This window comes from Neodiprion pinetum, chromosome 6 (assembly GCF_021155775.2).
Source record: "Neodiprion pinetum isolate iyNeoPine1 chromosome 6, iyNeoPine1.2, whole genome shotgun sequence".
Lineage (NCBI taxonomy): Eukaryota > Metazoa > Arthropoda > Insecta > Hymenoptera > Diprionidae > Neodiprion > Neodiprion pinetum.
In genome coordinates, this window is record NC_060237.1 from 31244938 (window position 1) to 31272637 (window position 27700).

The 27700-nt window shown below is 39.8% G+C and overlaps 6 protein-coding genes and 2 non-coding genes across 20 annotated transcripts; 5 read left to right on the plus strand and 3 right to left on the minus strand.

The window, feature by feature from the left end:
- Window positions 1-629: 629 nt before the first annotated feature.
- TRNAL-CAG (transfer RNA leucine (anticodon CAG)) lies at window positions 630-713 on the plus strand. The gene has a single exon. It is a non-coding gene; the product is annotated as a tRNA-Leu (tRNA).
- A 438-nt stretch (window positions 714-1151) lies between these two features.
- Window positions 1152-1222, plus strand: TRNAG-GCC (transfer RNA glycine (anticodon GCC)). Its single transcript has one exon. It is a non-coding gene; the product is annotated as a tRNA-Gly (tRNA).
- A 710-nt stretch (window positions 1223-1932) lies between these two features.
- LOC124221316 (BRISC complex subunit FAM175B) lies at window positions 1933-4719 on the plus strand. 2 transcript variants are annotated; one of them, XM_046631203.2, is made up of 6 exons: window positions 1933-2043; window positions 2263-2353; window positions 2513-2825; window positions 3008-3148; window positions 3263-3617; window positions 3859-4719. In XM_046631203.2, exons 1-6 carry the CDS (start codon window positions 1957-1959, stop codon window positions 4402-4404), a joined length of 1533 nt encoding a protein of 510 aa, XP_046487159.1. In that variant the 5' UTR covers window positions 1933-1956; the 3' UTR covers window positions 4405-4719. The 2 variants fall into 2 exon arrangements, with proteins under 2 accessions (XP_046487159.1, XP_046487160.1); XM_046631204.2 differs by having other exon boundaries at window positions 3263-3611.
- A 343-nt stretch (window positions 4720-5062) lies between these two features.
- On the minus strand, window positions 5063-10379 carry HPS1 (Hermansky-Pudlak syndrome 1 protein). Of its 4 annotated transcripts, XM_046631200.2 has the most exons (9): window positions 9918-10365; window positions 9698-9847; window positions 9289-9554; window positions 8746-9203; window positions 7817-8444; window positions 7553-7697; window positions 7056-7169; window positions 6889-6974; window positions 5063-6771 (listed from the first exon to the last, which is right to left on the minus strand). In XM_046631200.2, the coding sequence occupies exons 2-9, from the start codon at window positions 9815-9817 to the stop codon at window positions 6594-6596; spliced, it is 1995 nt and encodes a 664-aa protein (XP_046487156.1). In that variant the 5' UTR covers window positions 9818-9847; window positions 9918-10365; the 3' UTR covers window positions 5063-6593. The 4 variants fall into 4 exon arrangements, 3 of the variants coding, with proteins under 3 accessions (XP_046487156.1, XP_046487155.1, XP_046487158.1); XM_046631199.2 differs by having other exon boundaries at window positions 9698-10364; XM_046631202.2 differs by lacking the exon at window positions 7553-7697 and having other exon boundaries at window positions 7900-8444; window positions 9698-10370.
- A 354-nt stretch (window positions 10380-10733) lies between these two features.
- LOC124220899 (A-type potassium channel modulatory protein KCNIP2) lies at window positions 10734-19968 on the plus strand. 3 transcript variants are annotated; one of them, XM_046630316.2, is made up of 5 exons: window positions 10734-11124; window positions 18565-18792; window positions 18853-18923; window positions 19004-19222; window positions 19368-19968. In XM_046630316.2, the coding sequence occupies exons 1-5, from the start codon at window positions 10962-10964 to the stop codon at window positions 19476-19478; spliced, it is 792 nt and encodes a 263-aa protein (XP_046486272.1). In that variant the 5' UTR covers window positions 10734-10961; the 3' UTR covers window positions 19479-19968. The 3 variants fall into 3 exon arrangements, with proteins under 3 accessions (XP_046486272.1, XP_046486274.1, XP_046486273.1); XM_046630318.2 differs by lacking the exon at window positions 10734-11124 and adding an exon at window positions 17283-17587; XM_046630317.2 differs by lacking the exon at window positions 10734-11124 and adding an exon at window positions 17638-18297.
- Window positions 11244-18699, minus strand: LOC124220886 (uncharacterized). Of its 4 annotated transcripts, none has more exons than XM_069137008.1 (4): window positions 18357-18699; window positions 15127-15339; window positions 12178-14325; window positions 11244-12096 (listed from the first exon to the last, which is right to left on the minus strand). In XM_069137008.1, exons 1-4 carry the CDS (start codon window positions 18372-18374, stop codon window positions 12007-12009), a joined length of 2469 nt encoding a protein of 822 aa, XP_068993109.1. In that variant the 5' UTR covers window positions 18375-18699; the 3' UTR covers window positions 11244-12006. The 4 variants fall into 4 exon arrangements, with proteins under 4 accessions (XP_068993109.1, XP_046486244.1, XP_046486246.1 ...); XM_046630288.2 differs by lacking the exon at window positions 18357-18699 and adding an exon at window positions 15625-15782; XM_046630290.2 differs by lacking the exon at window positions 18357-18699 and adding an exon at window positions 15549-15610.
- Window positions 19969-22449: 2481 nt separating the features above from the next.
- LOC124220897 (palmitoyltransferase ZDHHC16B) lies at window positions 22450-25133 on the plus strand. 4 transcript variants are annotated; one of them, XM_046630311.2, is made up of 6 exons: window positions 22450-22659; window positions 22725-22872; window positions 23034-23343; window positions 23652-23842; window positions 23954-24264; window positions 24332-25133. In XM_046630311.2, exons 1-6 carry the CDS (start codon window positions 22613-22615, stop codon window positions 24417-24419), a joined length of 1095 nt encoding a protein of 364 aa, XP_046486267.1. In that variant the 5' UTR covers window positions 22450-22612; the 3' UTR covers window positions 24420-25133. The 4 variants fall into 4 exon arrangements, with proteins under 4 accessions (XP_046486267.1, XP_046486266.1, XP_046486268.1 ...); XM_046630310.2 differs by having other exon boundaries at window positions 22481-22659; window positions 24329-25133; XM_046630312.2 differs by having other exon boundaries at window positions 22482-22659; window positions 22730-22872; window positions 24329-25133.
- Window positions 25073-26483, minus strand: LOC124222349 (serine protease snake). Its single transcript, XM_046633170.2, is given in 5 exon segments — window positions 25073-25539; window positions 25683-25742; window positions 25745-25926; window positions 26006-26282; window positions 26349-26483. Coding segments are annotated over 5 exon segments (1077 nt in total). The 5' UTR covers window positions 26440-26483.
- Between the last annotated feature and the right edge of the window lie 1217 nt (window positions 26484-27700).

Consider the following 27700-nt stretch of genomic DNA (forward strand, 5'->3'; position numbering starts at 1 on the left):
ATCGTATAAATCCGATCGCGCCCATTTGCGACCAAAAACAATGCGCACTCACATCACGTGCACCCCTAAGAATGATGATTTCCTTGCGGTGAACTATCGAACGTAAACGAGTAGTCTGATTCGATCGAATCTCTGACGTTTCCTTTTGCATTGCAGGTACGATCCGTCGGGCTTGAATGCCGGGCGCGGAACGGACCAGGTAATACTGTACAGGTTGTAGAAACTGGATAAAAGTTACGCAAGACTTTGCCTTTTGACAGGCCGCTCGTGCATATTCCCCGTGTGATTTATTGTCAATTTGTTCACGCCTGCTGAATTTATTCGGTACGCACAGAGAATCTGCATTGATTGTACCGTCATCCAAACGGAATGTCAAAACCATTTCGACCATACATGTAGATTTCTATAATTACTGTATATTCTGTACAAGCTTCGACATTTTATCCTGAGAAGGACACGCTTCATTTTTAGGTTCATGCAAGAAGAGGGCTGTTGTCTAGTATAAAACATCTAAACAACTCGAATTACATTTAACCAAGCGACAATTCTGAAACTTGCCGAAATGTATAAGGATGGCCTTATAAGGTACACCGTTATCATATAAACATTACAAACGTTTGGAAGCGTACGTCAGGATGGCCGAGCGGTCTAAGGCGCTGCGTTCAGGTCGCAGTCCACTTCTGTGGGCGTGGGTTCGAATCCCACTTCTGACAATTTTTTTTCATTCCCCAAACACAAATTTACTTTGCAGTACCTGTAACAAACAGAGTACATGGCCCACAAACAGGACTCACCTTATAGTCCAGTCATTATAGACTAAAAACCATTTTTCGAATATACGCATAAGCATGATTTGTGTGACAGTGACCCCCCCCCTCGAGACAGCTGTGAAAAAAAAATTCACTAAATAATTATTCACGGGTAGGGTTGGTTTTTTGGATATAAGGACTGGACTATTACCTTCGGCTATCCTAGATTTCATTTTTCTTGCAGTTACATGCAGTGCGTCACAAAATCAGTAAAACGGACAGGCGACATGCGAACACACATTTTGCTCTCCACGACTTGCATTATTCTGCCGGCTGTCAGTAATCCCAAATCAGAATATTAACATATGGACATGTAAATGCAACGTCGGCAACGTTCTCAAGGCATCGGTGGTTCAGTGGTAGAATGCTCGCCTGCCACGCGGGCGGCCCGGGTTCGATTCCCGGCCGATGCAAATTCTTTTTTATTTCCTACATCTACACCTGTGGTCAAGGTGAATTACTATTGGTCGTCGATTTCTCGACTCATTTCGTAATCTGTGGAGATTCCATCAGTACAGTATAAAACATCTACAACGGAGTGTCAAAACATCTTTTTGACAAACGTCAACGAGACTGTATTTAACTCAACGTAGAGTTTCTCAGTCAGTTCATGCGCACAATCTTGCATTACGTCATTTTTTAATCTTTCATACTGTCAAATGACGAATAAAAATCGCACCGACCGCGACAGACACCTGCCACGTTATACGTCATTGGAACGTATTTACAACATCTTAGGTAACGTGCTACCTGTAAATGTAAGACAAAAAGCTGGTTATTAGTCAACATTCGTGTAAAGTTCATCGCAACGACAGTGAAACGCATCCCTTGAGCCGTTGATTAGCTTTGTTTGCGCCTTCCAAAATTGTCCTCGGTAGTATAGTGGTAATTACGCCCGACTTATCCGAATAATCTTGGGAGACCGGGGTTCAAATCCCCGCCGGGGCAACCTTTTTGACTCTTGATTGACATATATTACATTCGCGTTTTCTCTTCATGGAATCAGAGTAGTTTTTTCGATATGCAAGAAATTCCATTCCAACATAGAATCAACCGTGGGATTATAACGATTGGCTGCACACGGTGAGAAATTTGTATGCAATAAATAATGCGCGCGCAAGACGGGCTCATTCAGCGTCCTTCAAACATGGCAGAGAACGGATCGCTTGTCACGGTGTCAGGGGCAGCCCTATCTTTGCTTTTATACGAAAATGTGCGAAGTATGGGCGATCAGGTAATAAGAAATAGCCCTAAATTATTCCACACAATAATTTGCAACGATATGTTGTAAGTAGTCAAGGTCTATGTGCTGTTAAATTGGAGATTTCAACGTAGCCAGTATCATAACCTCTTTGCATGTGACGTTTCGGCTATATAAAATGTTTTTCTCATATCCTCAATATTATGTTTCAAGCGTGTTTCATTACTCTGACTCTCTTTTGTATTTCTACAGATTGGCTTCCTGGTGGGAGAAGTTCTTGTCTATGTTACCAAAAATGTCACTGATTCCGACAGACAAGTTGAAAACATAAAAACACATGTCGGTAGGTCACTGCAATTTCAATTGTTTTTCCACAAATGGTACACTTACATTTTGCGCATTCACTCTCGACTCGGATCGAAAGCGACATTTCAACTATAAATTTTGATACTCAAATGCTTATACATTACGAAGGATTGCAAGATTGCTGTTACTTTTACAGATATAAACACGATTATTACCTATCCATCGACAAATTCGCTCTACAACGGCATAGGTCATGTGGATAAGGAAAAACTGAAAGCATTCATCCGCGATAAGAGCAAACACATCGTTGGATGGTTTCGATTCAGGAGAAATGGATCCCTTGTACCCACCCTACAGGATAAAATTTTACATAAGGAACTTAGATCGACTCTTTTCAACAGCGATGCTAGGAATCACGAATACTTTACCATGTGCCTTCTCAACACCTCTGTATCGAATCGGGGTGGAACGCACAAGTTTAGACATGTTTTTCTTCGCTACAAAAACGGGTAATACCCAAATTTAACGCATAGAGTGGACTCTCGTACAGATTATTAAAACGTGCAAGTTTTCAGAAGCTCGATGTTGCACGCAATTAATTCTACAGGACATTTAATTGGAACCAGTTCTTTTTCAATTTCACATAAACTTATAAAATCACAGTATTTATTCATACTGTTTGCTGTTTCAGTGATTTTGTGCCAATACCATTGAGAATAAATAACTTGGGTGACGATTCTTCTCGCCCGGATGGATCAGATTATAAACCCACACCTCTACAGAAATCTCTGTCTGAAACTGATGCATTTACGAAAATCATCAAATCCCTAAAGTATGAAAAGAATGTGTTCATATTTCAAAAATTATATGTCATTATCCCTCTTTCAGAAAGTGTGATCATCGGATCCGCGATCCGTGCATTTAATGAAGAACATTTTTACTTCAGATTAGATGTGGTGAAAACTCCTGGAACAGAATTGGTGACGTGCATTCAGAAAGCAGCCGAGGATTATCTGGAACATTTAATCCCAAAACTATCTGCTTCAGACAGAGAGGTTGCGCAGTTAGAAAACAAAGTATGGCAATTACAAACAAAGATACTCGCTAAAAAGTTATCCAGTAAGACGAGAGAGCGAGAAACTTTCTGTCTGGGAAATCTGAACTGTCGGTGGGAAAAAAATGAGCAAGAGAGAGAGAAAAAAAAGCTAGAATCCAAGCTATCTGCCGACAGATTGCGAGACGAATTAATCGATATCTTCAATGACGACAGCTATGCTGTTAGAAATCAGTCTATGGTACAGGTACGCATTTATTTAACGTATGGATGTACAGGTTTTTACCCCTACTGAAAAAGTTCGATAGGAAATGGTAGACTCTGATGAAGTGTTATAGAAAATATCATTTTGCGTTGTGTCTTTGAATCCCATTCTGTGACATTATTGATTATCGTATTGTTTTCTCTCAAATCCTATTGAGCTTTTCAAGAGGGGGCTGTGATTAGAATTAAACAGATTTTCAACCTTCTCATCTTTTTATTCATAGAGGCAGGCCTCGTATACCAACAAGCAGAGGAATCTTGTAATTCAGGCGCAGAAAAGTGTTAACGTTAACCCAAATAATTTCAATCAAGATGGCACAAAGGGAAAGTTTAATCCTGACTCATCAAAACCAAATACGAGTAGAGTTCAAGATCCCTTGGCTGTTTCAGTAGCAGTTACGAATATAGATATGACTGAGAAAAGCCTAAACAAAGATAGCAGATCAATGTCCAAAGAATCAAGTTCAAGTCCCGAATGCTTAATGTTTGTAAACCACGTAGACCATAACGATTCAAATTCAAATCTAGGCCGGGGGTACGGTCGTAACATTGGTAATCAATCCGAAACATTAGACTCAAGTTTTGGATCTAAAAAAGCGCGTCGAGGGAAACCGAGAACAGCCTCACACAGCCAAACACCGACTGAACAACACCAACCAAATGTGGTCGCGAAGTTAGAATGCCCTGTTTCTACTTTATCGTACAGTCAGGTCACCCGTAAATCAAACGACGCTAATACTATCCAATCCTCGGATTCGCAGGAGTACTGAGTAACTGATAATCTTGCAAATATTTAAACCATGTTATGTATAAATAATACGAGCACAAATGGTACAGAATTATGTAAGCGTGGCAGAGACATTGGCATACAATGAAATCACTAATAAGTAAATGACTCTCAAACGATCTGATTGTAAATCACATTAAGTAAACTATATTTGTGAAAAAATATTCCCGCAATTCATCGCTCTGAGTCATATTTATTCGTTTGACGCATACGATTTAGTAAGTTCTATGCTGGATTTACCCATGGTACCACAATGTTATTTTTTTTTCCTTAAATAAAAAGAAGAACAATCACATGACTTCGGAATTTTTTTCTCGTTCGCGAGTGATAGACCAAACTTATCCTAATTGAGATTGCTTGGATATTCTATGTATAGTACGATCTACTTAATTTCGTATCATTATGATGAAGGCGAGTCAAACGGGATTAATATCGAAGATTCTGTAAAGTTAATTTGCAAATTTTAGAACTTTGTTGCAAGAAAAAAAGTGAGCTAGCAAGAAATTCCGTTCTATAAATGCAAACAAATATGAAGACACACTTGTACTAAGTAACAGACTGGTTTACTGTCTGTTGTTTTTTTACAAATAGCTTGGATGAAGTATAAAACTTGATACATAAGTATGGTCCTTTTTGCACAATTGTTTTTATTGATAACAGGAAAATACCAAAAGCGTAGAAACTTGGTAATTTAAAATTTCTAACTCTCGCTTGAAACGAAAAACCTAATTTTTGCATTGTATGTGATTATATTCCAATCGAGTAAATAAATAGAAAACACCTATCTACCACGTTCATATCAATGTTGAACGCAATATAAGTGTATTCTGCTTGTGTACTTGTAATTATCTTCATTGAATTAACAATTTAATGTCAAAATAATAAAAATAATGTATTTTGCTTATTTTGTCTAAAACTTTTCCACAATACTAATGAGCAATGACTGATGGTAATCGTAGGATTACATACAAACATGCCGCCATACGATGATATCGAATATTTATTACCGTCGCATTGCTTAAAAATGTCAGACGTTATCAAATCTATTCTTGTACTTTCTCGCGTGATAATAAATCCGTATAATGTATACATCATTATTCTACCTGACGATCAATTCATTCAGGGAGAACTTTGCCGATGTCTAAGTTCGTTAATATTAACTCCCCAGTTTGAGCTGCAAGTGAAAATATGTCTAGTATAAATGTCATAAACGTGTATAGTATTTACATTCGCAAAAGCATATTGTTGTAACATATTTTACTTCAGTCTTGCAAAATAATATATCTATAGAAAGGGTTTCCAATTTATTGAAACAAGGCAGACTTACTATTAGCACATCGGTCTGATAAGTGATTAAAAAACAATCTCACACTCACGAAATTTCTGTTTTACTGGCGAGTGTTTTACACGTCATTAGAATATAATAAAAATAAAATGTTTATCGCTAATTACTTAGGAAGCCGATTATTTTACTGCAGGTCCGAGATAAATACGTTTAATTTTTAAAAGAACATACGATAAAACAGGTACACGGGTATAATAGCAATAAATTGTACAATAACGATTAAAAACGGGGTTTGAGTTAGTAAAATTATCGTGATGACAAATTGGGGAGAAAACACTATTTCCTTGTTATTACAATGACTGGATAACGAAGGAACTAAGATTTCAAAATATGTGTACGTTTCGTTTTATTACGGTTTACTGAATCGTTACGATAACGTTACTAACTTCAACATGATGATTAAAACATGGGTATTTTTAAAATACTGCATCAATACGGAATGTGTGCTGTTAATGTGGATATCATTTTTCACTTGAACATTTTCTCATTTATCTTTGCGACCGCGCACGTACGAATCCCAAAGTAACGGGATTTCTTCAATTGCGAAATTTGTATAATATCCTTCCGCAAAATCGTCTTCTTATCCTCAGTCATGACAGTGACACGACGTGAAACGGAACATTTGAAAAAAGGAACTGAATATCAGACGTACTACGGGTTTTCTATACCTATTCTAAAACATTTCGTATCCTTTGGTACAGTCCAAATATTACTTAGAAAATTCTGTGACTTCTTGAGGATACTTAGAGCTGCTAAAAATAGATCGAATTTGTTCTGGTTCCATTCAACTTAGTTTCGCATTCTTGTAACCCTGTCCTGTTGATATTTTACAGTATATCAATAGGGTTGTTTGGCACTCCGGTAACTTCCCATATCGTCGCTGCGAGTCTTCTGGAATGTTCCAAGACGCACGACGACGTTGCTAGACCCAAGTGTACACAGTAGAGCTCGTATATTCTGATCTTGTTTGGTGATAACTTTGGAAAGCAGACTTCGACAAGTTTCCTTGAAGAATGGGAAATCGAAGTATTGATTGACTTGTAAAACTTAGAAAGAACAATGTTAACCAATTTTAGAATCATTCATTTGAGTTTCACTGAAATCAAATATGGCTGCACGTACTTGTAATAGTCACCACATATGATACCAGGCAGGGGGAGATTTTTCATTAGATGATTCGGGTGAATTTTACACTTCAAGGGCGATCCCTGAAAATAATTTTCGTATAAAAAATTACGCTGATACGATAGATATTGACGATGAAAAATATACGTAGTTTAACAACATACCGAATTGTCCTCAAACCATAAAAAATACGCGTAATTAAACGTTGTATCCTTCCACATGACAGACAAGTGTCCTTCTTGTAAATGAGCTCTGCTATGATCAACCATCGTCCATATCTATACATATGAACCCTTCGATTAGACATTCAACCCAGCATCTACGGTCAACACACTTGCGCCATATGCGCCAGCGATATTTCGCGGTTTATATCCCCAGTTAAAATTGATCAATAACAATTTTGTTATAAGTGTTTTTCAAAGGTCAGGACATCCCCACTAGAATGATAGGAATCTAGTTTTGGGGGGAAAAAATGGAAAACTCATTCATAATAACGATAATCGGCGATTTCAGCAAATTCAAACGAAATACAAAAGTCTTGGTGCAAATTTACACGTGTGTGTAATGAAAGGGTTAATGGTAAATACAAAAATTAATCTTACGTTGCATATGTTACTTCAATAGGAGAGCAACAAATCGTTGAGTGACCGTTTCATATTACCTTCTTATTGGTAAGCGCTAATGTTTCAGGACTAGTGAAATCCAAAGTTGGAGCAGTGAGCCTGTGTGTCGTTCTGTCTACATAAATAAAATGAACCAGCCCTGGGAACTCTTCCAGATATTTGTTGATGGTTAGGGAAGTTCTCGTGAGTAAAACGACATTAAGGATAGATAATACGATGGAAGTAGAGCTGCCAAGCCATAGTCAAAATTTAAAACATTGGAAATCCAATCGTAAAATTACTACAAACTTATTAAAGGATATGAGCCGAGAGTGAAGTTCTTAAGAGCTTTGACTTTCAAGAAATTGCTGAAGTCGTTGATCTTCTGTCTGACCAATTTACTGACAGCTGTAATGACGTCTACACCTTGCTTCAGAAAGTTCTTGTCGAAGCAGGTGAGCTGCAGTAGCTCTTTCATAGTATCCGTAAATCCAGAAGTGCTGGATTCTATTCTCAGAACGCATTCGGGATCTCTGGATTTCAGTAGTTCTACATATTTCTTGCGTATAAATTCCCATTTCACTTGTAATCTCCTCTGACACATATCAATGTCGTTGTTTATATGATTTCTGTTCTTCTTAATCCCGTCTATGGATTTCTTTATCGCTGCGTCTAAATTATCGAACGCTGGCTTCAGCTCGTCTATGTCTTTCTGCAGCTGTAGATTGTTTATTGTATTCAAATAGTAAAAACTATCGTAGAGACCAGACGAAGTTGACAAGTTGCTTGCCTCTATGATTATAACTAAATTAATACCATCCGCTAATTCTGTGATATGAATCGCATTTGCTGTATAGTTATGACCAGAACCAAGCAGTACCAGTTGGCTGTATAAATCATCTTCGGCCAACTTGTACAAGCCCTCGCTGATAGACGAATCTCTCGAGTCACCTGTAGGAGAGACTTCTTTGTAAAGTTCTGTCAGTTGGAGAAAAATAAGTTAAACGCATCACATTGAAGCTGGTAAAATCAAACTGAAGCTAGTAAACTAGCATGTGTGGTTGAATATATTGAACATCATCTAAATAAGATAATGTAGTAGAGTTTTACATCTAGATTCCACAAACTGTTATCTTTTCACGAGATTTCATGTAATTTTGATGCTCGGGCCTTACTGCCTTATTTCAATAAATACAATCCCTTCGAACGTTATCTGTGACGACTGGACGCGGAATCATACTGATAAATTTACCAAATAAATTCGTGATGTCTTTGCACGTTGGATTAGCTAATTTTCCAGCAATATTAAGGCCTTTTGACTCTTCTGTCAAGCTATTTTCCGGGCTTAAAAAGTCATCGTCAAAGTGATCTTGATCTTCCATTAATTTTCCTTTATCTCCAGCAACCCAGCATAGCAGCATCATTAGCAAAATATCAGAGGCACTCAAGTCGAGTGAATTTTTACTCGAGTATAAGGATAAAAATTTATTTTCCACCAAAATCAAGGCATGGACATTACTGAATTCCGATTGCGTTCTAAGTTTGTCAGTTGCATCGTGCAGTGCTCTCAGAGTAGCGGACGCTAAATCTGGATTCACGGATAATTGTTCTATAGCCTCGACTAGTATGCTCTGCTCACATCCCCGCAGAGTTATCCAGGCGTCCAGTAAGGATGAAACCAGAGATACTCTTTGCTTGTTCCATTTTAATCTAAACAAATATCGAATAAACAGGAAAGGTGAATGCTGTAACACTACTGATTAAACTTGATTTGTTTTCATCTCATGACACTAACAGAGCTACGTCAGGTCCACATAAGTGTCGAACAATGGATACGCAGACACCCAGAGTCCTCTTCATTAAAGTGACGTCGCTACTGGCTATGTAGACAAACATATAGCCCATGAAATCATCAAATACCATGTTAGTGCCATCCTGACACTGTACAGATGTATATGAATTGCCAAATTGACACGCCATCACTCGCTGGGAAGTTACAATTGGCGCAAACAGTTGGATTATTGTATTCGGACTCAGCTTGTTACTGACATCGTTTTCGTCCTGTAGAAGTAAACAGAAAAGCGTGTTTCCTGCATTATTTTATTCTAATTCAAGAAGAACAGAGAAAAGAGGGACAGACAAAATAATTATTGTAACCCAAGAAGGATTGGAGCTGTTGTGCCAATATAATAACACACAATTACCTTATCCTCAGGAATGAGTCCCTGTATCCTAGCCAGTTTCTGTATATGCGCGGCAAATTTTTTGTTGCACTTTGTAAATAACACATCGTTCAAGTGGTCAAATATTAAAATGCACCGCATTGCAGTCGGTTGAAAGTGACAGGTGGCTCGCTACAAAAATAAATACATGCACATATGTCTACGCACACAGGCTACAGAACCGTAGTAACCTTGCATTTACGTTGAAATTCGAATGCGACTGCAGAATTTTATTCACGACGCAGAGAACTATCAATTTCTGTCACTTTGAAACGTCTCTTGGAACGTAATCAGGTACTTGTCAATATTGACAAGGGGATCCTTGGTTCTGATTCTGGCTTTTGGCCTAATCAGTTTGAAGCTCCGGCGTCTAACAGGTGGCGCTAACGACGTGATTCTCGACGAGCGTTCGAAATCATTTGAAAACCATTGCGAGCCACTTCAGAGCGCTAGAGAGCAGCCCCCGTAAAGTAACGACAAAATTCAAATTCCCACGCAATGAACAGGTAAAATTTTGGTACCGTCAATAAATTCATCAATGGAATAATTGTCCACGAATTCGCCCACACATTTACTTCTTCTATACACTTTACAGCCGGACGTGTCTCACGTCAAAGTTTCGATTTTTTCGGTAATTGTTATAGCACACAACGAGCAAAGACCTCGGGACGAATTATTCACCACTCCTACTACAACTTTTCAGTCATTTCCAGAGAAGTGAGAAAAAAAAAAAAGAAAACCGAACAGGTGCGAACATACAAGCCACGAAGACCGCAAGCGGAATAATTAGTCCCGCGTTTGAAGGACCTCATTAACTCGAGAGGACGAATGCACAGCTCTGTGTGCGCGTGTATGTGATTACTTTACTTTGCGAACGCTTGTACATCCGCGTCCATGCATATATCGTTCGGCGGTTTTAATTGCCGAGGAAGCTGAGAGATAGCTGGAGTATGCGTATTTATGTACGTTGCAGTATTGTGGAGAGGCCACGGATGTTACGAGCAGTGAATTTTAGTGGGATTCCGGAGTCAGTGAGTCACATTTGTTCGTGCATCGCGCTTCGTAATTGCAAAGGCTTACCGGTTGTCTTACGTTTTAATTGTACGAAAATCAAATATTGCCAAAAGTGATACGCATACGTCGTTATACCGATGTTTTGCTGGTTGCATACCAACAATCAGCTGTAATTACGAAAGTAGTACGAAGAACAAAGGGTATATTTGTTCAGATTGGCAGAAATTTAAATATGTACAGCGTTCACGTGACACCCGGAGGATCTTCGAGCAAGACAAGCACCGCGAGAGGACACCCGGGCAGTGAAATCACTTACAAGGCTCGACGTCGAGAATCTGTGCCAATTCGTGTCATCAACTATCTACGATCCCAATTCAAAGCCGACGACATACCAGGCGAGTCACTAATTGGTTTTAACAATGAACCGCCGTAAGTTATGAAATGTGAAAAGTTATCACCTGACTTCGAGAGTTCGTATAAAGGATATGGAAATCAGAATACATGTGTATGCTATGTACGTACGTACATATAGGTACATACTTCTATTTATTTTAATCTTAAAAAATATATCGTTATTCTTATTCATTATACAGTTATATAGGAACGGATATTATAAACATATCTACGGATAATTGTGACGTTAGTTTGATTTTCTACGCGCAGGTAAATGATCGTGTATCTTCGGCTCTTGTGTTACCTGATGAAAGAGAATTCCTATACGAAATAGCTTTCAATTTTTGTGGTCCCAATTGATTCACTATGCCTAGTATGCAAATAATAACGGTTTCTCGCATATAATAATAGGTACGTGTAGCAATTTCACCGTGAATACCTATAATACAAACGTATATAACGTTTCATCGATATCAAATAGTTGTGCAACTCCAAATACCTGTATCAGAAGGTACTAAGAAAAATCGTTGTATTATTGATCGTACTTTATACCCTTACTCCCATAAGCTTATTGTTATTGTGCTCAAGAATTATACTATCACGATTCTGTACAAACAATACATAGGTACCTTTGAAAGGTATATAAAAACTGCCCTCTATTTATACTCAGAAAAAAGTACTGAATTTTTGGCATAGGAAAAAAATCAACTAAAACAAATCTGCAGTATTGTTTCCACAGAATATTCATTCATTCTTTGCAGAATTGCAATTGTTTCTGCTCTGTTTTTATCATTCGACACTTTTTGACTAGCGTGATGAAAATATCTTCGGTGAAATTTGTAAAAATACGAAAGTGATCCAATAATACGTAAAGAAAAAAGTTCTTAGTCTCTCGCTTTCGAGTTCGGGATGCCCCGTTCCGTAGCAGTGCTATCAGAGATTACATCCCGATCAACTAGATCCTTAGGACTCATCTGCAAAAAGATTGTGATTGGTTGAATTTCGATAAATGGTTGAGTCGCGAATAATCGACAAGCACGTGTCTAATTACTTACGTTTTTCAGATTCGGCAATAACTGCGTATTTTCCCGGTCGTTACTGTCGCTACGTGTGCTTACAGACTTGACGTTCTGTTCGGGCCATTTTGATTCCGGCGGGTCGGCCGACGGACTCTCTTCCACAACGAATTCCGCTGTTATCTGCTCTTTGTCTAGCCGAAACGCTTGCAACTCATTGCCATTCAGTTCGATATTCTGGATATTATTCATATCCAGTTGGACCGCTTGCGGCTGTGAGACATTATACTCGTTCCCGTTAGCGTCTTCCTCGGAATCAGCAGGGATCGTACCGTCGCACCTACGGGATTCGTTTGCGTCCTTATCTTTATCGATAACCTTGATATTTTTCGACATTTGCATGCCGGTCCTAGTGTCGTCGTATAAAAGCCAGTACGGTGAGAACGTGTGCTGCCTATACTCAGCGATAAACCGCCGCTTCTGCGAGCACGGCGAACTACCGGAAAACAATCTTTGGGTAACAATCGGGGCGGCGTAGCAGTAGATGCACGAAGTCTGATCGATTCTCGAATAATCTATGTACCCGTAAGTGTTCAAGTTCAAAATATTCTCGAGATAATTTTCCGTCATCTTGCCGATGGTTGGTCTCTGGGGCCAAAAAGGTTCCAAACTCGTCGTAACGTCCGACTCGAGAGTCGTCGAAGCGCTTCCCATCAGCACGGTTTTGTTCTGACGCCGAGCTCGGCTCTCTCCTTCCGCTTCCGGCTTCGTTACCGTAATCGGCATGCCCCCGGCCTCGATACACAACTGCTGAGCATCGATCGTTGGCTGATCGTCAACCTTTCGAGGTCCGTTGTAGGTATAACACCCAAAATTACCCGCGCGATTGATTGCTTCGGTATGCGTTGTTTGCAACTGAGAAAAATTATCGATGTGTTTATTACAGGAGGAGGTAGAGGTGAACGACAGATTTTGCATCAAGGGCGCAAAGCCAGCGGTGGTTTGTTGCTGAATATCGGACGTCGCGTTGTAATTCCCTGAATAACCGAGAGGTTTGACAAAGGAGTAATTCCCGGCAGTTTCGTTGATCGACTTCGCTGGACGCTGAGGCGAATACATCTCTGAGCCATTGCTCATGTCGTGGTAAAACTTTCTTTCGGGACGCGAAGGAGCCGCGGCGTTGCTGCCGCAATGATCGACGACACAGTTCTGACTACCTGGATAAACAGTGGCGGCCCCCTCTTCGGCGGGGAAGTCTTGCTGCAGAGGATCGTACTCCAGGGGCCTGGAACTTGCGTAACCCACGACGTTGCAGGCCGCGTCGTAGTACGAACCGCCGGCCGCAGGCAGCGTCTTCGCCGCGTAGTTGCCGCCCTTTTCGTCGGTCAAATCCTCCACGTCGAAAGGAGCGGCAGCGCGCACCATTTCCCACGGCTGCGGACAGTTGGGTTGAATGTCGTTGAACTGGTTGGCGTAAAGCAGCTGGTACTGTACACCCGCGTTTTCCTCTGTGTTGATAACGCTTCCAGAGAACTGCCCCGCAGCGACCGGTTGATCGTCGAAAGTTCGACCGGTCGTCACGTTGCCAGGGTTCAGGATCAACTGATCCCTCACACTGTTGACGAATTTGTAGTACTCGGAGCCGATCGGCCAGTTGTTGATTTCCTCGTTCCCATTCATTTCCGAGTTGGCGGAAAGGGTGTCAGAATTATCGAGCAGATTGGTTTGGCCGTGATTGTACTCAACGCCCCCCCAAATTCGGCAGCTCGAGCCCTGCGCCTCGGGGCTTGCAATTTCCCCCAGATCCGCACCGACCGGTGCTTGAAGCATCCGCCTAAGCAATATCGATGTATTTCCGTTGCCGGTCGGATCTTCCAGAATTTGGTAGTCAAATGCACCATTTTGTACGTGGACTTGTTCAGAGTACGCCTGGACTGTTTCCAAGCTGTTCAACGGAGCGATGCTTGCGATCGGGTCAATTTCGTTTCTGGCATTGATCAGACCACCGTGATTACCAGAGTTCAACCTGTCGTTCATGTCTAAGTTGTTGTTGTTGTCATCGTTGTTCGTGTTGTATGTCTGATAGTCTCTTTGTATACGACGGAGCAGAAATTGGCGAAATTCTTCGTATTGTGGAACACGATTTGACTCATCTTGCCTGTTTGGGATTTCTTCCTCGGCCCCGACCTAGTTGATTAACAAAGTACAGTTCTTGATCTACATTATTATAATTCACACGAAACGCGCCTTACGTACGATTTGCGATAGTGTCATGCGTATTTGTTTCTCAACATTTAGTATATCGAAAAAGAACTTCCCCGCGCGTACTTCACCGATTTTCTTTATTCTGCGACCCCTTACGTTTGTTCGCAAAAATCGAGTCTTATGCGATTTCTCGCTACAATAGACGAACATTCATTTTTCTTTAAAAACCGATATTGGACATATTCGCTTGGACTTTATTCGCTATCAACAGACGATACTACGCGCAGTATTTTTTTTCTCAAAGCTTCCACCTCTTATTCATTGGGGGTATACTTCAGAGGTGGTTTTTACCCTTTGGACATTCAAATTGACACTTAAAGAACGTATCAAACACTCGTTTATCACTCCTAAGGCTGTAGAAAACTGATTCAACGAAAAGTTCAAGTTGCGCAGGTATGCCGCACAATTATTTCAACAGTATTACCATTTTCTGCGTGCAGATAGATATTACAGTTGAAAGTTCTTCGCTTTCACGATCGGTACTTAATAATCCTCTTCCGGACCTCATCGTCAAAGTTCCGCAAGGACAATACCGCCAAGTTGTCGGCCTGCGCGAATTTACCGCAATGTTGCCATCTCGTTACCGCACAGGCTTAATCGCCATCATGGCGGTCACGATCGGTAATGTAACCGCGTTATAAGAACGACGCGTAGCAATTAGTAGAATAGCAACATATTGTCCGGCTGTATAAAGGAATGAAATTGATCTCCAGAGATCTTTACCCATTGATAAGGCAGACGATGTTGAGCTGCGTAATAATCGTCGGCCATGTCGTAAACGGGGCTGTGAATTGGTGTTGAAGACAAGCTCAATTTCATCGGTTTCCCTTTACGTATTCTCTTCTTGCGCGTCTGTCTCATATCGGCCAGCAATTTGTCGACTTCTTGTTCATTTCCACATCTCGCGGCTTGCAGGACCTCGATCAGAAGCTGTTTCTGCGGTCAGGGAACGTCACCACGACATACGCGTATAGTATAAAACATGTATGACATACATACATACATACATGTACGTACACGGTATGCACGATATACATGTATATACGTATGTATCGGACCGCATTCGGCGATTATCAATATAACTCGACGCGTTAGGTATTGCACGAACGCCATGTGCCCCCCGTTGTCGTTACGTGTCAACGTACCTACGAAAATCAGCCGGCACATCACGATCGTGCAGGTGAGTATTCGCGACAGTATAGTACTAGTCGTACAATTTACCTTGATGTTACCCGGGACTCTGTACCGCAGTGCCAGGGCTTGAAGTTCCTTGTACGACAGATTAGAGATATCATTTCCACTCTGCATCTTATGTATATCGAGCACTAATTGTCAATCATCGATCGAAGAATACACACATTTCTGAAATGAGCGGTTGACTGCTGGCGAGATGGCAGGGGGCGAACGGCCTGAGGGTGGGGGGGAGGGGCGGGGGGTTGAGGGCTAGGAGGAGCTTGTAAAATTCGTCTGCTCAACGGTGCGCGAGACATTCGCAATTTCTCGCGTACCACGGAGTCCCGAGATTGCGGTACGGATAGGATCTAACTACTACGAACTTCAGGCGGGTAAACCCTGCACGGCAACTATCGTGCCGAACCTCGTTCGAATATCGTGTGTACGTTGCGACAGATTGTTGTATAACAGTTTATGCGTGTGTGTAAGAAAATAATATTTCACACTTGTCGATAAGATTAGGAAAAGTATCGAGTCGTTTATTAGTTAAAAATTGCTACAGTTGGCAGTGTCGTGAATGATACTTTAAAACTAGTACCTATAGGCACAGCTATGTGCAGGTACTATTTAAAAAATTTACCTAGGTACAGATCCAGATACTCAAAATGGATATCTATGTAGCATACAGGTACTATATTTACGTTGAGTGAACGGAGAGAATGAAAGAGCATATTTTACTGTAAACCGCAAGAAAAGACGAGGGACGCATGAAGGTTTTTAATAAAAAGTACAAATGGCAACTGTATTTTTTACCATAAATCCAGCAGATTTTAGTCTGGCCACAGTGGTTTTTACTGTTTTTAAAATTAATTCTGCATTTTAAGAAGTATGCTTTACTGAAAAACCTGATGTTTCCCTCTTTTTCGGCAACTTTAATTAAACTTTAATAATTATACAAGTGGAGTCTGCTCTTTTATTGCTTTTGCTGCTCTTCGCGTGTGAAAGTGATACGAAAAAGTTATACACCTATACAGTATTGCACTTGTATGTCTTGTGCGAGTTATCGGTTATCAAATTTATTATATTTAAGAAAAAATAGACATTCGAAAATGTCACCGTGTAATTGATTTTTCGGTGGAGTTAATGTTTCCCCTCCAGCGCTGTACGCACGTTGTACTGGAAATTTTTTGCGCAAACAGAGCACCTCACATAATACCTATAAACAGATACAGGTACAAAAAAGGGTACATGTACCTCGGTACTTTACTTCGCTGACTATTGGTTATTCTTCTCGGACGGTTGCAACCACTCAATTGTTACATAACTGCAAACATTCATCGGAACAAATAACCCGTTGAAAAAGATATTCACCTTTAACGGCTCTGCAGTACCGCTTTTACGGAAATCTGAATTTTCGGAAATTGCGATAAATTGGGACAAGCGCGATATTATAAATTCCCCAACGTCGATCGTTGTGGATTTGTATAGTTATTGTTTTCGCTGACAACGAGACGCATCTCTCGCACAGAAAAATATATCGATAGGGCCTCACATTGCGAGCGGTATAGTACAAACGGCGTAGCGGAGTCTATATTACAAATAATTGAAGGGTGTATATATAGGCGAGGGTATACGTGTATCCGTTATGTAACGAGGCGGGTATTATATTATGTATTGAGTTTGCGCGGAGATGTTGGTTTCGCTCGCCAGCTATATACCGACTCAGTACGTCACGAGAGAGTTATAGCGACGCGTCTGCTGGGTTGCATTTCTTATATTACCATTTGTTATTCGGTAAAGGTTGTGAAATAATATTGTACGTAGTGAATCCAGGTGTTAAATACACGAGTATTTGAACGTTTTTCGGTCAAATTGTAATTGTAATTGTAATAGATCGCAGAAATTTGAGAATCCACAGTGGTTGGACATCGTCCGTTCGTTGTCAGTTTCCGATAACCGAAAGTGGCAAATCGAAAGAGAATGAAAGCCCGAAAGAGTCGCGGAGATAAAAGTAAGTGTCTCATCGACTCTTGATTCGCGGCTCAAGTAAGTACCGCTCGGTGTTCGTCCACCGGCCGTTTTCACAGTCAATACCTGACAACATAACGTAACTGTCGCGGCGCTGTCCCCGAAGCTAATGTTCAAATTGCACCGTTACTCTCCTCGCGTTCCTATGTTTACACCTGCGTTAGGGAGCGTTATTGAATGCGCTGCCACAGAATCATCGCAAAGATATGCCCAGTATGCACAAGGCTGAAGTTAGTAACGTTAACGTAGCGAAACGTCATGGAATAAATCGTTGTTCAATTTTAGGACGACTATCGGCAAGTTGGCTTTTGAAGATATGAACATGTTATCTTTGTTGCGATTTACTAGCTGAATTTCCGACAATACTGAGGGTCTGAAGCAACGATATTCCGAAACATGCATCGTTAAAGTAACGACCTTGCAACCTCACACCCGTCGGTACACGTACGGACAGTCAACGATCCGTCATCAGATCGCAAACGTTATTAAACGTCGCAGTATTAATTCGGACGCGTATTCAGTTTTAATCGACGCGTGCGTCTTAATTAATCGCGGTAAAGAGACCGTTGAATTATTTACATACTAAGCATATACAAATTGATCTATTAGCGTTGGTGACGGCCTACCAAGGGCCTGTATAGTTACCATGGAAACCCCGGATGCCCGGGACCTCCATGCAGCTATACATACGCAGTACGTTATACGTACTTACAGTTGCGTCTAAGCTACGTGTGAAAAAAAAATATACTCACTATATCACTGTCACCCATACACCAGTCTATATATCTTCACCTCACAATTGGTATGACAATGTTGATTCTTGCAACGAGAAAAAATTAGTTTTCTCTGCACGATGGAAAAGTCAGCGAAAGTCAGCCATGCGAGAGTATGATTAACAGAGTTTCCGCCCGAGATAGCATCGCAGTATCTGACGAATGTTAAAGTGTGTGCATTTTGCAGAGGGTGAGCTTGAAGAATTGACCGGAGTGTTGGCCAGTACCGGAGGGGGAGCTTTGACGCTCGGGGGACGCCACAGGCCGGAAGAGTTGACTACGCTGGCTGCAACCACTCGGTTTTCACGTAAGGAAATCCAGCTCATCTACAGAGGATTCAAGCAAGAGTGTCCTTCCGGTCTCGTGGACGAGGAAGCCTTCAAACAGATTTTTTCCCAATTCTTTCCCCAAGGAGGTAGATATTGCGCGGCATTCGTTTCAAACCGTAAGGTGCGAATATAATGTTCTGTTCCAGATGCGAGTCAATACGCGCACTATGTATTCAATACGATGAAGCGCAAACAGTCCGGTAAAATAAGCTTTGAGGTAGGAATAGCGATGTTCTGTAACGGATGCGCATAATTCGTCGTCGTGCAATAATTATACGGTACAACCACCGTTTACAGGAATTTCTAACTATTTTATCAAAAGTATCCCGTGGGTCGGTCGAAGAGAAACTCCAATGGGTATTTGGGCTCTATGATCTGGATGGTGACGGGCTGATTAGCAAAGACGAGATGCTGGATGTTGTTGGTTCGATTTATGAAATGCTTGGACGATACACGCAGCCCCAATGCGCTGAGCCTCAATTAGCGGCCCGGGAGCACGTCGAACGTATATTTCACGTGAGTCACAAACTGCAATTAATCTATACTTGCAAGCTGCCGAATTTGGGTCTACGTACATTCTTTGGAAGCCTGAATAACTTTTATGGTTATTAGAAATGTGCTTTTAACACTTTGGTCAAAAAGTGCAATTACGTTTGAACAGTTAATGGATACAAATAAGGATGGTGTGGTGACAATCGAGGAATTGGTCCAGTGGTGTTCCAAAGATGAGCAGCTTCTTCGCAGCTTGGACACCCTAGATACAGTATTGTGAAATTACATTTTCCTGTACTAATTTTACCATATGCTCAGTAACATCGTGATAAAGTTTTTGTCGTTCTAAAATTTTCTGCACAAAGGTTTCCTCGTACTCTAATTTAAAATAATATTGTCGCGATAATTTTCATTCTAAAGGCCCGGGAATTCTATTTACCGTGGCCGCAGCCTTGTTCAAAGACAATTTAATGCAAGAATTACAGCATCTAGTGTCTTTCAAATTCCCTGAAACACGCATTCCCTCATTTTTGCTTGGATGCGTTTTATTTAAATTCAGACAGCTGATTGTTCCCGAGAAACCGATAAATATGCTGCAGAAAACTTTACGAGCCTCTCCTGTAAATATTTTCCTACCCAGTCTTTCAAATGTGCAATTGCATAATTCCAGTATTATTATTGTTACATAAGCATTAATGAATCCAATGTGTTAGTCACTTTTTCAATATTTCAGTCGACGCAGTTTTAATAAAGTGTCAATGAATTCTCAACGGTTCCTTGTGAGCCCGCATTAATGAAAATTGGTACTTTTAAAAAAGTCGGATCGATTCGACCCATAAAATTTGCGACTGTAACTGGCACGAGTCTGTTACCAAGTAACACCGTCTGTTGAATACGTCTATGCATGTTCAGTTCGACAAGTTTGAAGGAAGAGACATTTTATAACAGTCTTGTGGGTTTCCAAAATATCTTAACTGTACCTCCACCTCCGCCTTATGGCTGTTTGAAAACTATGCTTAAAAAATTATGCTGACTGAGATCCTATTGCATTTCCACGTTCAAAGGTGTTATCATGTCAAACACTTGAAGTTATACGCATTTCTACAACCGATTTAAAATCACGAATGAAACGATCACGAACATTACAAGAATTTTTTCAACTATCGATCTGATGCATTTTTGATCTCCTCTTCTCTATTGTAGACATTGAACAGTTCTATTTGAAGGATTTCATGTTAGTGTTGTATACTGACGTCCCGGGTATATAATATATATTGGCGTGGTCCGTATTTAGAGCTCGAACGAATTTTTCAACAGACGCCTCCTAAATCGGCTCCAAATAATTCAAAATCACGTGTATTTTCAATGGAAAACCTCATCCTCCTGGTGAGAGGGATTAGAGTTGAGGTAAGAATCTGAAAAATTGGAGTATTGTTTTTAATTATGTGGAACCGGTTTGTGGGGCGTCTGGTAAAGAATTCGTCCAGGCCCTAAACAAAGACCACCCTGATATTATACACCTATGATTAAACTATTACACTGTTATAACTTGTGAGGCACCAGTCTTGTGGATATAAGTATATGTGTTCTTGTTTTTACTACGATTCTTGATTCGCATTTAGGGTTATAGCCATGCGTAGTTATGATATAGAAGCGAACTTTATAGGAGTGATAGAAATTGTCTAGAACAGTTTAGATTTAGCACTGACCAAGCAAACCGCTCTTTCGACAGGGCCTCGTGTGATTCTCCTGTACCTTACTACCATTTAAATAATTAATTATAGATATAATAGAGTATATTTATACATATATACATATGTGTATATGTACATGTATATTGTACGTGTATAAAATTATATACATGCATATATAATATGTATATACACACGGTTATTAACTTGAAATGTATAATTAGATTTAAAAATCGTATTTGACAAATCTGCTCGTAAAACGTAAAAAATTTCAGCAATATTAATTATATGATTGTTACGTCAAATTGCTTTATACCTCGTTACGCTTCCTCGGTTATGAATTTACACGTAAAATGTCTTCGGTGCATTTACATTGTATTGAAAAATACACGGATCAACGGTGAACATGCCATTTTCCGTATTTTCTAGCATATGGCACCGTATATTATGCACAAATCAGATGGATATTATAATTTAAAATATTTTCATAAATTTAATATGTTACAAAAATGAAATAGGTTACATGCACAAAAAGTACATCCGTATAGCAGTGCCACAAAAGCAACGAAATGTATAATGTGCCATTAATTTCTCTCTATGAATTCACCTATTTGTCTTTCAACAAGATGCAATTCTGTTGTTATTCGCTCAAAAGTCACATGGTACTGTACAATTGATGCAGATGAAGTGTAAGGTTGGAATTTTTCACATTTACTTCAGGAGGCACCATAATACAAATTATTGACTTCTGCACTGACTGAAATACTTTACACATTACGTAATATCAAGCGTTGTAAGTGTTGCCACAATTATAAACTTTGAGAAATAAATTTACCAAATAAACATTTCAAAGCGTTGTTGATACTTATGAATTATCCATCGATAATCTAATACTCCGAGTGCCAATCAGTTACCGTACGTATCATCACTAGGCCAACTACATTACCATGACTTCACGAGCAGTTATTCATAGCTGTATAATCTCCAGTCTTTAAATAAACATATTACTTATGGTTCACTAATAATATTCTTTTCCCTGCTATTCGAATGTTCAAAAGTAACTTCAGGGACTTTTTAATATCGTATTATACGGCTGTATACTTTGTATTTGTAAATAAAAAACAAGTTGCTATTGTGCATAATTTTTTGCGTGGTTATGACTGTATCCCGAGTTAAGTATTTGAACCTAATTTCGAAGCCGAAAATTCAGCTGATTCCCCAATCGTTCCAATCGAACGATTAATCTTTTCCAAAAACTGTTAAACCATTCATACCCGAGTATTGTAGTGGTACACGATTGTGCCAATATTAAGCGAAGGACATGTTATCCTTGAAACGTGTCGAACACCATTGAGTCCTCTGCTACTGGGTTTTTACAGTCAACGTCCTTAGGGACGATATTTTCCTACGGTAAAGAAACAAGAATGTATTCTCCAAGAGTAAAAGATTAATCGACCACTCATTTTTACAATAAATGTCCTTGTGAACGAAGTATATATATATATATATTTAAAAATAGCCCACTCATTCTCAGCTTATTCATACTTTTTTGCCTTCCCGCCAATTCAAATTGAATTCCCGGCTTTTTGCAACATGTATTTGTAGTCGAGGAGTTGTTCGATCGTTGTAAGCATGTAAGGTTAGGGTCAGAAGCGGTCTGTTTACGGCTGTAAGTTTTGATCACGGTTTCGACAATTATTCGAAGACGTTTGGATAGTATAGAATGTCGAATATACGATGGTCTTTCGCTGGTGCCCCTACAGCTTTGAGGCAAGTCTATTGACCGTAACTTTGAGTATAATTTCAGCATTTAGTAAACATCTCGTCATTTATAGGTTAGGCGTAAAAAAGAAATGGTTTCGACTTCAAATCGTGGTCAAGTCGTTATTTTACAATCATTTTTTGGACTGGGGTTACGTATGCGACGTTCTGATGGAACCGATGTTCTGGTTTGTTGATAATTTCGCTGGGTGGCTTGGTCCGGTAAGTATTTTAATTAGGTCCTTTCAACTTGATCAGCCGATGTATCATTGTCACTGTCGAAGGAATCTAAGAGTTCGGTGAAAATTTTTATGCATTCCGACACGCCACACTCTTGTTTGAAAAGTTTCACAATAATTCACTGACTGACGTAAAATCTATAGTTGTTCGTAGTAATGGTGACCTTGTTGACTGCATCCATCGTCGCAATTGCCTATTGGATAGGGCTGCCCTATTGGTGGGACAAGAGTCCAGCGATGACTGTAGTATTGATATTAATAGGGAATTGGTTACTACTAAACGTCAGCTTCCACTACTACATGGGCGTCGCTGTTCCTGCCGGGTACCCTCCCAAAGGAGAACTCATTCCAGAGGCTGTCAGTATTTGCAAAAAGTGTATCAAGCCGAAACCACCAAGAACACATCATTGCTCGGTATGCAATAAATGTGTTCTTAAGATGGACCATCATTGCCGTATCCTTGCTACCTTTCTTTTTCATTTTACTTTGTTTCAGTCGTCGTTTTGCAGAGTTTGGCACTTAGACGGCCTTAATAAAAAGTTTCTAATTTTCAATCTTTTCTCAGTGAATATTACAAGTCAAGTTGTTCACTGTTTGTGCAAGAAAAATAACCGAAGCCAAAATATTTGAAAATAGTGGCGCGAGCACGGCATTTGCCGTTCTCACACTTTGTGCTATGCCAAGTAGGTACTGCTAGCTGAATGTCTTTCGGACGGTAAAAAATCAAACAAATGATCAGTTATAACCTTAAGCAAATCGTAGCGTGGCTGAATAACTGCGTCGGACACTACAATCACAGGCATTTCTTTCAATACATGGTCTTCACAGTTGTTGGAATTTTATTCATTATGATATTTGGAGTAGAGATTGCCTATCAAGAATTCTTTCCAGAACAGGATCCCGATTTGGAAGGGCATCCTGTACGGATAAATAATTCTCTCATCATTCCAGTGGTTGGTATTGCAATATTTTTCTTTGAATACAAGTAGCAGATTTTGATTTTTGTTTATTTATATCGCAAGTTGCTAATCGAACAAAACTATGCATCTGTGAAATATTTTCAGACGGAAAGTCTGGAACATTTGAGTCAAGAAGAGCTTGATGAAATCGCCCGACAGGCTGCCATAACGCAAATGAAAGATTGGAAACGAAAAGCAATAATTTACGCCGCAATGATAAGTCTGGGCACATTTGGAGCATTAGGAGCTCTGGCCTGGTGGCATTCAGGCCTAATTACGAGGGGAGAAACAAGCATTGAAGCTCGAATAAATAAAACAGAGTCCGAAAAGTATAAAGCCAAAGGTTGGGTGTATCAGAACCCGTACGATTTTGGACCTAGAGAGAATTGGAGAATATTCCTAGGGCTGAATGGAAGGTATGAAAATAATTGCATTTCTCATCTATCGGTAAAGATCAGTGGTGCATATTTCACGTTTCAGAAGTTGGTGGCACATTCTTTTCCCATCGACACACGGGCCTTACGGAGATGGCCTTACATGGAACTCAATTCACGATGCAAAACTTTCATGACAAACTCAGTTTTATCACATTGCTGTATCACTCGAGAATAATCATTTAGTTTTTTGACTACTTTATTAAAATTCGCTTAATAATCTAGTCAAAATTTGTAGTATTGTCATTGAGATCACAGGACTAATATTCAATAGCTAAAATCAGTTATAAAACAGCAAGTTTTAATGATGCAAATATTCGCGTCCAAGTCTAACTTTAGACTGTTACATGTTCTCCAAGTTTTAGTTTTTAGTCAGACAAAATTAACGCACCAAGTTGTTATTTTTACATATTTTTACTCGTCATTACGAAAATTGGTGACCCAATAAATATACGTGTATAAAAATTTTCTATGCTGCTTCGCAAATATGCTTTACTAATTTATAATGATATCATATTGTAAATGCGCGAGAGTGTTACATTTGATTATTATAGTTTGATATGTGCAATACTCAATCGCATGTTACAAATGCTGGCGTAGCTATCGGAGGACTAATAAAGTTCAAATATTCGAAGAATTTGAAGTAGGTACTATTATGAGAAATGGATTTCTCTTTTGAGGTATTCTTTTTATTACTACTGTTACCATCATCGAATCAGATCTAAGCTTCGATCGCTCTTAGGTTGTATCGATTGTCGATTTAACTACTTCATTCGTACAATCACAATAATTATACATTGCTATGTGCTAATGACATCCATTTGTAATCTATAAAGTACATTATCAATCTAGTCGACAAACTATTTTTCTTAATAAATCTATGATAATTGAGTATATTGAGTATAATATATATATTTGGCATTTTCTCGGGCCACACTATTCTTTCTATCCAATCAAGATAATGTGAAACTCTAGTGTATATCCCAGGAAAGTCACGCAATGCACAGAGTTTCCCAAAGCATGTGATGCCTATCACTTGATAGAGGCAGCTAATAAGTGGATGGACAATTTGTAGAGGGACTCCTGAGTCTCCTTGGCAGTTATCGGACTGCCACCCGCCAGTTACATCGCCAGCGCACACTATACTGGGTACAGTTCCACGAGGAACTGCTACTGATTTATTATGGCGCAGAGCGCATGCAACGTTGTCTAAAATGTCTCAACGTGCCTTCAGTAATGCATCGTTACTGTCTTCTCCTGAACTTCGAGTTCATTGTTGCATCGTATTATACAACAGTAAAATTTTGTAATGTTATAAATTTGATTTCGATTCCTTCAAAAATTACATTAAATGCAATGTCGGTTGAGGCAACAAGTTTCTTGCAGGTATGTAAATTTACCTATCTCAGTTCCACCCCATCCAGTAGCCCAAGCCTGTGCAGGCGTAGCATCGTACTTGGATAGAGGCATGCTGGTCTTATGTGATCTGTGAAGGTAACAGGAATTTTGAGTTCTATCAGAGCTATGTCTGCGTACATAGCTGGAGGCTTATACGTCGGATGTCTTTGTATCCCGATAATCTCGACAATCCGGCCCTCTACATGGTTTCCTAAGTTGTGAGCTCCTAAGCGAACAACAGATGGACTCCCCCTTTGGAAGGAATAATTTGATACTGAGCTCAAGAGACAAGATATTTCCTCATGTTTTTTCTTTTTTTTTTCACGATTGTCCACGAGTACAGTGAAACGCAGTTAGTACCCAACGTTCCGAGATCAGTGTCCCACCACAGAGGTAATTGACTTGTCCCTCATTGGGCCAGCCAAGGGCTACCATGTGTGAAAATTCCCCCGATTGAACTTTAGTACCACTTACAATGAGAGGAGTGTGCAGTCCTTCACACTTGCTATGTCCATCGTTCAGTGGAACACCTTCGTGCTCGGTGCCTACCAAAGCTAGTGCCCAAACTTTTTTACCGACTGCCTGTCCATATTCTTCACATTCTGGAAGTGTTTGTAAGGTGCAGAAATTCTTGGACTGATTTAGCAAAATACAAGTTTATATTATACCTTTTTTTGTGAACGTACTGATTTCAGATGTTCGTTTAGGATTGTTAGCCAATGTGTCGATATTCACATTGGCCTTGAATTTTATGCCCATCTTTGTTGTACGGTCTGTTAGTGGACTTCTCTTATTGTAAGCTTGAATTGACACCATTGGTTTCCTGAACGCTTGTTGTGTGGTTTTTACTTTCTAAAAATTTTAACTGGGACTGGTCATTTTCGTCAATTTTTGTTGCCTGATTCGAACTAGTGTGGTGATTTTGAGACCACGTGAAGCTATCCTCTCTCATGGCATGATAAGTGTACCAAGCTGGCTGGTGTGAGTCATCCTGGGTAGTTCGGCTTTTCCGTGAAAAATGTTCTGCTTTAAAAAAGCCATTGTGATAATTTATTGTTGAAAGTATTCGAGTTTACAACAATCATTTTTATTTTACTCAAAATTCCTTCAATTTTTATTACACTGTACCACCACCGTCAATATGAAGTGCGCTCGTAGTGCGAAAAATAAGTTTAATCAATTATCATTAAAAAAAAAGAGACGAACCTAATTTCACAGTACGGAATATTATAGGAAATTAATCATAAGTACAATACTCATATTTACCTGAGTATAATGAATAAATTTTTACGAGGTGTAAACGCAGTTATGGTATTAACAATTCAAATGCGAACGATGCAGATCACGTATCGAGGAAGCTTCAGACTGGTTGCAGAGGAACCGAGGCGCGTCGATTATTTATGCAAGCCTTGTGACTCATTTATTCTCACCGGGAATCACAAGCCGCCGTTCGCATCGCGATTTTGTACCCATTTTGCATACATTAAAGCAAATTCGAGCGCGATTGGTATTATGTTGTACCTGAAAGTTGGTGCCACACGGTCTTGACCTTCAGAAGGAAAGTTCCGAAAATGTATTTCTCCGCCGTATTTCTGTTTACGACGATACATAACATCTATGGGGATAAAAACTACTATACCTACAACGTATTATAATAGTTCCATGATTCGTTCGTACATGCAGTTCTAACGCCTCGGCGCATACAAAATATAATTGGACGCGACGAGTTGCGTTGTCAAATACTTCATTTTTAATTTGTTGTAATCGTAGAGAATTGGCATTGCGTGTAGCATATCGTGAACAGGTGATCACCTCTCTGAATGCAATGGTGTATCATGGGCAATCATGGCAGATGAATAACCTTTAATATGTATGCATAGGTATGTACCAGGATATACGCACGCAGGCGTTGCGGTTTTACAAACTGAGAATCCTGTTTCGCAGCTACCACCACCGCATCTATGCACCAGTCATCGTAGTATATCAGGATTTTAGCGACCATGCCGGCAGGGCGGAATTC